The sequence below is a fragment of the Orbicella franksi genome, chromosome 1 (genome assembly GCF_964199315.1).
Source record: "Orbicella franksi chromosome 1, jaOrbFran1.1, whole genome shotgun sequence".
In the NCBI taxonomy this organism is placed as follows: Eukaryota; Metazoa; Cnidaria; class Anthozoa; order Scleractinia; family Merulinidae; genus Orbicella; species Orbicella franksi.
Genome location: NC_138145.1, coordinates 12,081,415 through 12,093,970, shown reverse-complemented (window position 1 = coordinate 12,093,970; position 12,556 = coordinate 12,081,415). Strand labels below are relative to the sequence as shown.

General features: G+C 39.5%; 1 protein-coding gene across 1 annotated transcript; it reads left to right on the top strand.

Moving 5' to 3' along the window:
* Positions 1 to 497: 497 nt before the first annotated feature.
* Positions 498 to 12,388, top strand: LOC145490581 (actin-related protein 5-like). Its single transcript, XM_081469680.1, has 20 exons — positions 498 to 737; positions 1,420 to 1,508; positions 1,626 to 1,745; positions 2,038 to 2,149; positions 2,570 to 2,665; positions 3,624 to 3,717; positions 4,046 to 4,145; positions 4,831 to 4,947; positions 5,739 to 5,849; positions 5,979 to 6,056; positions 6,729 to 6,764; positions 6,919 to 7,014; positions 7,123 to 7,341; positions 7,457 to 7,574; positions 8,148 to 8,242; positions 8,670 to 8,764; positions 9,262 to 9,339; positions 9,788 to 9,905; positions 10,981 to 11,092; positions 12,116 to 12,388. Exons 1-20 carry the CDS (start codon positions 626 to 628, stop codon positions 12,280 to 12,282), a joined length of 2,163 nt encoding a protein of 720 aa, XP_081325806.1. The 5' UTR covers positions 498 to 625; the 3' UTR covers positions 12,283 to 12,388.
* The last annotated feature ends 168 nt before the right edge of the window (positions 12,389 to 12,556 follow it).

The following is a 12,556-nucleotide window of genomic DNA, read 5'->3' as shown; positions in this document are numbered from 1 at the left end:
TAAAAGCTTGAACTTTATAATACTCACACGATTGCAAACAAGACAAGTTGAGCTGGTTCAAATATCAAAAGAGAATGGTGTTTGTGTTTTCCACAATAAGCACAGCGCTCTGTCTTGTCTTGTACAGCAACCTAACAGCGTTTTTATCGTGTCCGGCCGTCAGAAATTTTCCTTTTACATCGTGTTACCATTATAATGATTTGAGAACTAATTCTTCAACAGGTCAAATATAATCTTTGTATTTTTCAGGATAGCCGGAGTGCTATTCAGTGCTAACCAGACATGGATTAGTTTAAACCAAGTGTGCTTGTAATACTCCTTGTCCAGGAAGTATTTTAAACAAGTGTAATACGCCATGTCCAGTTAGCGTGAAAAGCACTCTGTTTAGCCTGAAAAGTGCTATAGATAGCCTGAATGGCATGCTGCTTAGCCTGTTTATGGTTAGTTTTCAGTAATTGTATTGGTATTACACTATAAATTCATGGTCATAAATGGAGAATTTTCTGACTTCCAGATGCAGAGTATTTTGTAAAAGCCTTCTAATTTTGATGTGATTGTGTTTTACCTGTGCATTTCTTTTTAGCATTATTTACCTTTACCTTTATTTATTATTTACCTTTTTTCAATGGTAGATCCCCAGATATATAGGTTTCAAGACTGTGAAACATCACCAGACTCTTTCTATGACTATTCACCAAGTATTAGAGATAACACTGTCCCACTTATTATCGATAATGGTGAGTTCTTCCTGATTAACCATAAGTTCCATCTCATCTCTTTCCCAAGTTGAAAAAGAAGGGTCAGAAATGGCACCTCCTTAAAAATTAAAGGCAAATTTCATTTACCAGTCAGTGTGATTTGAACCATTAGATACATGTGTATCATTGAAGGTTTTCCTGCTACGTTTTAGCAGTCAATAGAGTCTTGAACAGCTTTTTTGTTATCTTGACTGGGGAAAACCTGTCAAAAACTGGATAAAACATGGGATTTTGAACAAATTTGAAAGGCTGTAACTCCACTTGAAATCAGGTGCCTATAAATTACCATTAGCATTTTGGCTATGTGAGCAAAAAGAAACCATAAGAACCAACATTTTGGTGTCCTCATGGTGTCATTGTCACGATACACATTTTGTCTTATCTTTTACATATATTTTTGCTTGCATATGCATTTCTAAATCATGTAGCCAACCAACAACTATTAAAATTAAACATATTAGGTAAAGAAAAGTCTTTGACCCTGCAGTTGACGATAAATTTACTTTTAGTTTTAACAGATCTTCTGTTACCAATGGAGTCATTTTGTAAGCAACACTTAACAAGTAGCTGGTAGAATAGATGGCACTTGCACTTTGTGTCCAGCCTTCATGTGGGTCAAATAGCAGTTACTGACGCATTCCTGTATTTGTTACAAACCCAGGTGGTCATTGTTGCAGGGCAGGATGGGCAATCGACAATAAACCAAGATTAATTTTCAGAAACCTGGTAGCAAAGGCAAGAGGAAAAAAGGTATTGTTCCTTCTGCAGTCATGACAAGAGGCTTCTTGCTGTAAATATGTGGTTGGTGACATACACTGTACATGTAATAATGCAAGTTATCTTTCAATGTAACATAATTTATCACAGGATGGTGATGCGTCAGGAACAAGTTACTCTGTTGGGAATGATATTGGGAACCTTGAGATGGTCAGATGGGCCTTGCGGACTCAATTTGACAGAGATGTGGTGACACATTATGAGTGCCAGGTACAACATAAGAGAAAATCAATTTGACTCTTCTTGTTCCATGTAGCTCTTGTATACTCTTACGTCAAACTCCTGAATTAGAGATAGCTACAGTGCTGACTATAGTAATATACAGCAACTTTTTATACTTCAAATTTTATTTCATACTTTTCTTCAACAACCCATATAAATTATGTTTATTAAAAAAATTAGTTAGGCAGATTTTCATTTCTGTTTGCTAATACAGTTAAACCGTTCTTCTTTTGGTGCAAATACTAACTACTCTTTACATTATGTACTGTCTTGTAAACAGGAGCAAGTCTTTGATCATATCTTCAGTCATCTTGGAATCAACACACCAGGAAGTGTCAATCATCCTATTGTTCTGACAGAACCAGTTTGTAACCCTAACTACTGCCGACAATGTAAGTAAAATACTCGACTGTGTCAAATACAGCACCTTTATAATATTATTAGTCAGAGGTGGCATAGTGGTGTGAGCACTCACCTCCTACCCATGTTTCTCCAGCTTGAATCCAGGACCCAGTGTCAAATGCAGTAAAAGGGCTGAGTTTGTCACTGCTCTCCTTGCTCCAAGGGGATTTGTCTTCAGGTTCTCTGCTTTTACTTCCTCCACAGCAACCCACAAGTTCTAAACTCTGATTTGATCTTGATGTCTGGACACTTAATTATGAGCTTGTCAGAGCTCATCTGTATTTCATATGTAAAATTAATAAAGATTACATTTATATTTTTTCCATTATAAAGGAGTTTAGAATTTGCACAATTTCTGTTACTTCATGCATTAATTATTTTACTTAATTATTGTTTTTCTTTTGTTTCAGCCATGTCTGAGCTGTTGTTTGAGTGTTACAATGTTCCAAGTGTGGCTTATGGAATTGACAGTCTGTTTAGTCTATATCACAACTTCCCAGTTACAGGTCAGTAGCTTAATAAATCATATGCATGTTATTTTAAATACTAGGGCTATAAAATGTGTGTACTTGAGAAATATTAACTTCAGTTTCTGTGACTACTTTAATTTGTAGTAGCAGTCATATCAACAACTACTCACTAACCAAGAGTGAGGGCTTGACGGGAAAATCTGAAACCAAGACCTTGCCATATTGACTGAGGGATAGCGAGGTCAATACAGCAAGGCTGAGGTTTGAGATTTTCCCTTAAAGACCAAACGTTCGAGGTTAATAAGTTGTTTATTATATGGCTTTTTGCTTTGGTTTTGCGGGCCTGTAATCGGCCTGTGGGTAGTACGGCAAAATAATGCCCTACAATTGGCCAATCAGAGTGTGTGTTATATCAGCTACAAACACGAGCCATATAATAATTTCTCATTGCATGTTATTCCGTACCTGAGATGATAGAGCTATTTGATGGGAAAAACAACATTTTTAACTTAAGGTTGTCCCCAATTCAGATTTACTCAGTGAGTAAAGGTAAAGTAAAGTCTGCACACATTTCAAGTGGCCCATGTGGCTGGCACTTATCCCAGTTTCTGTAGCATGAAGTGTCTAGGAATGTTTTTACTCCCCACTGGATGGGAAGTTAGTCCATCGCAGGGTTACCCATTTGTACACCTGGATAGAGAGTCTGAGACACTGTGAAAGTAAAGTGTCTTGCCCAAGATCACGACAAAATGTCCTTAGCCAGAACTTAAACCTGGACCACTCGAGTGACAAGTGCACCATGAGGCCACAGTGCCTCCACTGCACCTCAGTGGGTAGAGCTGGGAAATTTTGTCAGCTGTCTTAAAATTCTAATCAACATAGTTCACTTGATAATTTGGGTCAGAAAACTGCTGTATTGTGAAATCACTTTTTGTTTAGAATCAAATAATTCTAATGAACTTGTAATAAAATGTTAAGCTGTACATCATTGCAGATGAAACCACTGCATTAGTAGTGTCATCTGGATGTCAAGTCAGTCATGTCCTACCAGTGTTGAATGGAAGACTGGATGCCAGCAACTGTAAGAGGTCCGTTGCCACTGCAAATTATAATTTCCTTCATGACAATGATTGATTGAGTAATCTATGTGCAGGGCGTGGTTGATAAATGTGATTTAAGTGACTGCATAAGTAGACAACATTAGGCCATGCTAGTTTGCTTGCTTTTAAATATGATCTGCATTTCTCCCATTGCTAGACAAGAAGTTCTCTTGTTAATTGTTGAAAATATGTTTTCACAACAAACTAAAAAAAGAGACATTGTAAGAACTGTCCGGTTTTGACTTGAGTTTAATGACATGTATGATGTAAGTGCACTACTGACATTAAGTTTTTAACTCAATGTTTTATCACACAGGATTAACCTGGGCGGAGCTCATGCCACGTGGTACATGCAAAGACTGTTACAGTTGAAACACCCACATCACGCCACACAGATCACACTCTCAAGAGCACAGGTGAATATGTCAACAGCTTCATAGATTTACTTACAGCCAGCAAGAACAACAGTAGATAGGATTCGCTAAATATGCTCTAACCTTGTGCTGCTTAATATTTGTCATTTTCTCAATTAAACACCCCTGATGTTTTAAATATGTCAAACGTAGCCTGGAGGATTCATCATTTATTTGTCTCCTGTAGTTTATTCATGAATGCTAGTGTTTATTAGGCAAGCCAAGGTGTTTTTCAGTAAGTTGTTCCTGCTAACTTTCCCAAGTCACAAGTATGAGATTTTTATTCTGGAAGTGCCAAGATTTTCTAAGAAGACCTGATCATATGTCTCATGCCTGGGGGTTGAAACTTCAATCTCACACCTTCTTCACTCTAAGGTTTGATGCTTCTCTTTCTCTGAGCTCAGCTTTCACAGCTCAGCTTTGTGGGCAAGGCTAGGTATTTTAATGTTGTGGATTTCTTAAGTAAATTACTATGCTGCACCATGCCGCTCCAGGTGCCCCTAATTTGACTGTGCCACACCTCTCCACATCACACCACACCATCTATGCTATGTTTATAAATTTTATATGCTTTGCAAACTGGATTGAAGTGTAGGCCTCATGAGCTGCCACTGTGTTTGAATTCAGGTATGCTAGTGGCAGTCATTTTCAGAGTGGGGTGGACTATTTAAGTGTTGTTTTTGTACAGGAATTAGTTCATGGCCACACCTCCATGGCCACAGATTACTCCAAGGAGCTTGATGAGTGGGCATCGTCTGATTATTATGATGAGAATGTGCATAAAATTCAGCTGCCATATGCTCAGGTGAGATAAAATTTAATTTGTGATAGGTGGTATTGACATCAATTAATTTTTTGCTGGCATGGAACAGAGGATTGGGTGCTAGCATAGTGTGGAAAGGCTCCTGGTTACTACATTTGTAAAAAAAAGAACGGTTGAGAAACTTGTGACATTCTATGGTCAGCCTTGCCACTAGCACTATTGGACAAGTGTTACTTTATGTGTTGTGTGAATAGTTTTGTCTTATTTATCTTTGATTCTGTTGTTTATTATATAATAACCTTAAGACCCCAAGGGTGACACAGCTGCATTTGGTCGGGTGGAGGTTTTTGGGGGTTTATGTGTCAGGCTTTGGTGCATGTAGGATGTTATTTGATCTACCTTTTATTCACCGTTATGTAACCTTATTGTGTCAATTAAAACATATGTTGGACTTGACTTACCAACGTACCTATGCCTGATAACCTTTGACTGTGTCTGGTTGTGTAGTGAAGGCAAAATCTTGCTTTTTATGGCCCTGTTTCCACCAGCAATGAACATGAAAGAGTGTGAACCATGGCTGGAATATTGCAGAGATCAGTGAGATGATGTTCAACAACTCACTGTGTGCCAGTAATTTAAGCAATTCAGATTGGCTTTTAGCCTTAAATGAAAAATTTTAAGCTACAGTGTGGGACTCAAAGCCACACCCTGTACTGTTTATGGGTCCAGTGATCGACTAACTGAGTTTTGATAATACAGTGTATCTAGCATATGAAATAGATGACATTAGGGATATGGAAAACATACAGTACTGCATCTGTGAACTCCCACAGGTCCAGGCACCTCAGAACAGTGGGCCAAAGAGTGAAGAAAAAGAAAAGCTAAGGAGGCAGAAACAAGGAAGGAGATTACAGGAAATAAATGCCAGAAGAAGAGAAGAAAAGGTAGAGCTGTTTTTCAAATTTAAAGCATCTTTCGAAAACTAAATGTACAACCTGTCATTGTTTTCAAATTTAATGCCAATGTGGAAGTTACCAATAAAGGTTATTCAATATTGTAACTGGTTATTTAAGCTCGCAGAAGAAGAAGACAGACTACAAGATCTTATGAATATTCAGGAACTGGAACTTGAAGATAGTGAGGAATTCCAGGTACAGTGTCAAGAATATACCGGTAATATGAAAAAAATTAACGCTAAGTTTGTTCACGGACCGTCTATAATCTGTAGCGAGCATAGAAAAAACCGTGGGGATTGAACTGGCGTGAAAGAAACGGTCACAGACAGACTAGATAATGTTTTTCCTAATCACCAAGCCAAGGTTGTGGTTCTCCCTTGACAGAGGAGAGCCGCGCAAGCTTAACACACCGTAATTTGACAAATTACGTAACATCATGTGTAGTACACGTTTACAAAAAGGCGAAGACTTTTGAGAAAGTTGCAGGGTTCTGACTAAACCATCTATTTGCCCGCAAAGCAAGCTTTCCCGCCTTTTGGGCGTGTAAGAGTAGGTGTCAGAGTATAGGTCAGAGTAAATAAATAGGGGGGTGGGGTAGGGTCTCCCTTCACCCTCCTCCTCCGCCTCCAGTTTTTTGCCCGACCCCCAATTTTCTAGCCGTCAAAATTCTAATTCGTAGGGGAACGCTTGTTTCACAGGCTAGGCATTTGGATATTAGACTGCTTTCCAATGGGGACTGCCTGTGCGTGTAAAAGAAGTGATGCCATCTCGAGAAGCGTCGCGAACAAACAAGGAAAGAAACGAGGCGGGTCTAGTATTAGTGACAATTTGTACATGTTGGTTCTAAAATAAACCTTCTTTTTTCAGAAAGCGTTAACTGCAGCAGGGTTCCAGAGTCCTGAGGTAAATTCTCAGCTGTCTGTCTTTCCGTGTGTGTGTGTGTGTGTGTGTGTCTGTCAGTATTATCATTTGTCCGTCTGAACTTCCTTTCTGATTATCGGTTTGGTTTCATCTGATTTCTTTCTTTAAATGAAACGCTTTTCTCTTTCTTTGTCAGGCACTGCAAGCTGCAATAAAGAATCTGACATCCTCAGTTAAGAAACGAAAGGACAAGATTGTAGCAATGCAGACAGCTTTGGAATTGGACTCTGAGGTGATGTAGCCCAGCGTATCCTTGTCAACTTTATTTGTTAGCTGTGCTAAAACAATAAATTAAATTAATTATCAAGATAATGAAATCTTTACCATAACATACCGTCAGGTCAAGGAAAAAGACGAAATCATAGACGTTGTATCTGAGCCACCGGTCGAAAACAAAAAGAGACAGCGGACACCCAAAGGAGCGACTGCGGCGGACGAGAAAAGCGGGAAGAGATTAAGAGAAGATAAGAAACAAGAAATGCAACACAAGAGCCACGAGGAAGTACAGAGAGAGGAAACTTTTAAAACATGGCTAACGGGTTTACACAGGAGGAGAAAGGTACGTCTCTCAAATACGATTATGTTGAGCTTGTTTCTGTTTGGGTAATAAAAATTGAAGACGTTTTCTGATTGTTTCTTTCTACATAACTTACGTCAGTGTTTTATTTTGTCAGGAAATACTTGACGCCCGTCAACAGCGCGTTCAACGAAGGGAGGAGTTAGCAAGCAGACGAAGTCACGCGTCTCTTGAAAGAATGAGGATTTTGTCTCAGCTGGCGTATGATCCCAACGGTAAGTCAGCTCAGTCAAATGTTGGTATTTTGTTTTGTTTTTTTTTTCCCCTAGTTCAGAATCTTCTTGCTACTGTTCGACAAGCTTGAGTTTTGTCAATCAACGAAGCTGCCAGATTGTCAGTTTAGATTGGTAAGCAACTAGGAAAGCCTCTGATTTGGGATGTTTACACTTAAAAACGTGTTATTAGAAACGTTGATGTTGTAGAGATGCTCTAAACACAAACAAGGGAATATTAAAACCACTCCGTTCAGTGCGACTTACTGGGAAGACTAAAAATTAATAAGTCTTTTTTCCCTGCGATATTTACATCTAGATTAGGAACCATCAGGTCTTAATAGGAGTATGAGTATGACTTTCACGCTCAAATTATCACCTTCCCAGAGCCCTCGCTCTCGCTCTCGGAGGCTGTAGGAACGGGATTTGCCTGGCACGCGATGTCTTTGAGTTCGAAAAAACTACAGTTGTAATGTACTTGGATACGAAGCTGAGCTCTCAATTCCTCTAAATCCTTGACATTTTTAGGATTCAAGACTGATTTGTGATTAACTGAATGAACGGTTTGTGTTACAGTTCGTGACGATGGTACGACAAGAAGTACACACAAGAAACCAAAAGAAGATACTTTTGGACAAAACGATGATGATTGGATGGTGTATAGATCCATTGTGAGTGAATAGTCCAATGTACCAAGTACAACCAATCAAAACGCTCAGTTGCTGTATAATGCTCAGGGGTGTTCTTTCGTATACACACTACATTCTACACTAGTATAAAGACTTGTGTGTACGTACGAGGTTAGGATAATGCACGGTACATCACTCAAAAGCATCGTGTTACTAGAATTGCAAGGTATATTACTATTGTAGTTCATTGTCATTAGTTTATACCGACCCGCTTTCTTAACGAATGGCCTTCCATCGCATCTGCAATCTCCAACATATCCTCCCCTCCCTGCCCTCTCCTTTGTATCCTCTCCCCCCTTCCTCCCCTCTCCTTTCCCTCCCCTCTCCCGGAGAAAGATGATGCATCGAACGCATCGAAAATGATAACGACAATGATGACGATTGTAACAACTCTTTTTACCAACTACAGAATAAAGATGCTGGTGACTCCGATAGCGAAAAGGAACAGGAAGAACTCAACGAGTTGGAAAACTTGCTGAAGAAACACGATCCCGACTTTTCAAAGTGAGTGCGGCAGAGTGAAACTTGTTAGTTGAATTCTCGTGAATCACTTTCTATTTGCTAATTTGTCTTTTCTTATGTAAAAGTACACTGGGTGCCGGGGACTTGGTGTCCGAGGCTTTTTTGTGCCCTTTTTGCCCAGAAAATGTCTGGAGAAGTTTGAAAACCAACGATTAAATGTCCACCTTTTCCCTGAAAACAGCACTGAACGGAAAATCAGTTTTTGATATCCATTTTCCGGATGAAGATGAAGCAACCAGTTTGGCAAACGACAGGAAGTCGCTTTATTTTGTCCTTACGGAAACGCTATCGACCGGATAAATCAATATCCACCGGATAGCGTGGTTTGCTTTGTTAACATTTACCCACTGGATAGCATTGTCCAGCCTTCGAACAACTAGGGAATTTATATTTTACTTGACAGTGACGCCTTTCTTCCCTTTCGTGATTTAATATTCATATCTCATGTACCGACCGTTACCTTTCATACCGCTTTGAAGACGTTTTGGAGGCAAACCGGAAACCGCTGTTGATTGGGCAGAGTATTATCAACTACATCTTGGCGTGGAAAGGATAAGGTAATACAGACAGTGGTTTCTAACCCACATAGCAGGCGTTCTGTATCGGGTAAACCAACATTTCGAATCGCTGTCGAAAGTTTGTTTGACTTGACTTTTTTTACAGAGCTTTCTCACTGGTTCAAAGAAAGTTCCCTTTTAAACTCCCGCCTGGCGAAACAAGACCCTTTAATTTCTTTCAATCTAGAAGAAGCAAGGTCCAAGCTAAAAGTGACTCACCGTCAAGCGTTTTCCCGCGCTCTTCACCAGTGACGTTCGTGTTTCGTTCCTTGCGTTATTTTGCGACTGTTCTGATTGGCCAAATGTGGTCACTATATACAGGGTTTGTGCTTGGACGGTCGTTTAATTTAGTTTCACAACAGTAAAAAATTCCTCTCTATTACTTTATTCTCATCTGATCGCGTGGATTCAGTTCTCTCACCTTCTGAAACAATGTCCGTGTTTTCAGAGTACCCGAGATAGTATACCAACCATCCATGCTGGGCATTGAACAAGCTGGGATTGCAGAGACGATAGATTTCATACTCAACCACTACTCCGCAGATCTACAAACAGCTCTAGTACAGGTACCACGTGGCTACTAGTTTGATTAAAACTTAAAGGGCCATTGCCATGGCTAGTTTGCTTCGTTTTTGGTCAAAGCAGTGTTTGATTGCACGTACCATACTCCTACAATACCAAGATGATAACACTATTAAAGGACGGTCGCGCGAAAATTTCCAGTAGATGGATTTTTTTAAAATTTAAACTGCCGCCAGATATTGAGTTACTTGTGTCAGAAATGCAAAAAAAAATTGGGGGTCACCGACTCCGTTTCAGAGATAAAACGTATGGAAAACTACCCTGATTTTGAAATATTGGCACATGTAATTCAGCATGGTCTACGGGGGTTTATAGTTAAAAATATCGAAGATGAGTCAACGGAGACAAACGATCTTAGTCATATTTTGTAGAAGTGGGTCTGTTGCGTGAATAATTCCAAATGTTGCCAACTTTTTCTCAAAACTTAACCTAACAAGAGGCATTTGAAACTGCCGCACAGGTAAACGAAGAGCTAAAAAGAACGGTATTCGATGGTACATTTTCCAAAAAATTCAAACTTCTAATCGATAGATTTTCTTCATTTTTTCACTTAACGTAGAAAATCGGTAGAGAAATCATCCATCAAAAGAAAAATAGGGGTCACGGAACGTCCAAGATCGTTAAATCCAGGCAAAGCTATAGCAATGACCATCTGCCCTATCATTGTTCATTTTATTACTTAGCGCGCGCTCTCGGTGCATGACGTGACGTGTGGATTTGCGTGCGTTTTTAGCTTTTAGCGCTTTTTCCGCCAAGCCACGACGTCAGGATTTTAACACTTCCGCCAAACTTTATCATCACAATATAATCTTGTGCATGTGTAACCCATTGTAACACTCTTAATTTTTATAGCTTCCACACACTTTATATAATTTATAAGCAACTAACTTTAAGGCATATTGCAAGGTTTTATCAAGATGTCATTCAGTTTCGTCCATGATACTCTCTCCGATGTCGAAGAACAATGCGAACTCGTACGTTTGATTATTACATGTAAAACCCTTCACCCCTACCCTAGAGTGATTTACACAAGAGTGGATCCCATGTTCCTTCTTTCAGAAAGTGTTTGTGACTGGAGGAAATACAAAGTTTCCAAACTTTCAAGAGCGCTTGGAGAGGGAACTCCTTGCTATCCGACCATTCCAGTCAACATTTAAAGTTTTCAATGCAGGTAAACCAACTAGTTATGTTCAGATTATCGCGTGCAATTCCCCTGAGCTAAGTATTTATAGTATCTTGGCTTGTATTGTTTCTGCAACGTCACCAAGGCAGACGTCAGCACTCAGGTGGGTGAAGACTAGAAACTAGATAACATTGACCGTCATGACTTGATCATACTGGAAGTTTTTTTTTTCCGAAGTGACAGCTGGACATACGTCTGCGTTCACAGGCTAAGGTATTTTCAAAGAGGTTTAGTGATGTGACCGTCGCGTTCCATTATTGTTCGCAAAGTTATGGAGCGAGCAGCATCCATAAATCTACAAACAAAGAACGACACCAATATTCCCTAATGGATAAACTATTTATTATGGCGGCTCTTGTAAACTGACTTCTGTCGATGAATCAGTACTGCTTCCCCGCGATCCTTTCTCGGTAAACGAGCTCGCAAAAGTTAACAGTTACTACCGTTTTTCACGTTGCTCTCGTGAAAGTGAAACTGAAATTGTCCGCCAAATATGAAGGAAAAATACGATTTCTACTTAACGATGTGTTTCTTTTGTGAAATGTTTTGAAAACCGCAAGTCGCCGAAACTAATTCAAGAGCGGTCTATCTTAGCGGTTCGTTTTGTAAAGGTCGGACTACTCAGGTAACCAATCAGAATTCTCCTTTTCATCTTGGTCCAGTTTGTCATATTATTATACATTGAACTCACTATCTCTTTTCTGATTGGCCGAAAGCGTACAGTGAATTTTTAAAATCAGTGCCGGTGACGTCCTCTAGCTGTAGATTTTACAATAATCATGTCAAGGACACTCAAGGTCACGGGTTATCAAGTCTTGTATGGCCGTGGTGCATGATTTCTAAGGGTAAACATGTCATGTTCGCGTGCTTTGTGTTGCTTGCCGTCGGGGAAGAAGCAAAAACATGACTTTCCAGTTTTTTTTTTTCGTTCAATGTACAATAAAACAATCAATAATTGTTTATAATGAAGTGTGTGTGGCATTTTCATTGCGGCTGATGTTTTCTCCACAGTGAACCCTGTGCTTGATGCGTGGAACGGAGCCCGTAAGTGGGCAAAGTCATTAAACAGTCTGCAGGCAGTTAGTGTCACCAGGGAGGAGTACGACGAAAAAGGAGGCGAATATCTCAAAGAACACTTCGCTTCAAACCGTTACGTATCCACCCCTCCCCAGTCCTAAAGTGGAATGTTCAACAATAGCAACTCCACATTCGTTTAATATACAGTACTTTATTACCGATATTTGTCAGTTAACGTCCTCATAGTTTCTCCTTGAAGGTCTATTCTGAGCCAAGTGTGGCATTCTTTATATCACCACTCACTTGTACAACGTGTCAGAGCGCAGAGGAATTATGTTTAAAAAAAACCCTGTTGTGTAAATACATCGATGTAAATAAATTGAAACATGGCAAGATTCGCGTGGGTTAAAGTGATGATCACATTTTTCTATTCCT

What these genes read in the sequence shown, in the direction of transcription:
- LOC145490581 (XM_081469680.1), top strand. Translation starts at nt 626, where the DNA reads ATGGTAGATCCCCAGATATATAGGTTTCAAGACTGTGAAACATCACCA. An exon ending in CAGGGTTCCAGAGTCCTGAG is followed by an intron (nt 6,765 to 6,918) that starts GTAAATTCTCAG and finishes TTTCTTTGTCAG; the next exon opens with GCACTGCAAGCTGCAATAAA. An exon ending in CTTGGCGTGGAAAGGATAAG is followed by an intron (nt 9,340 to 9,787) that starts GTAATACAGACA and finishes CCGTGTTTTCAG; the next exon opens with AGTACCCGAGATAGTATACC.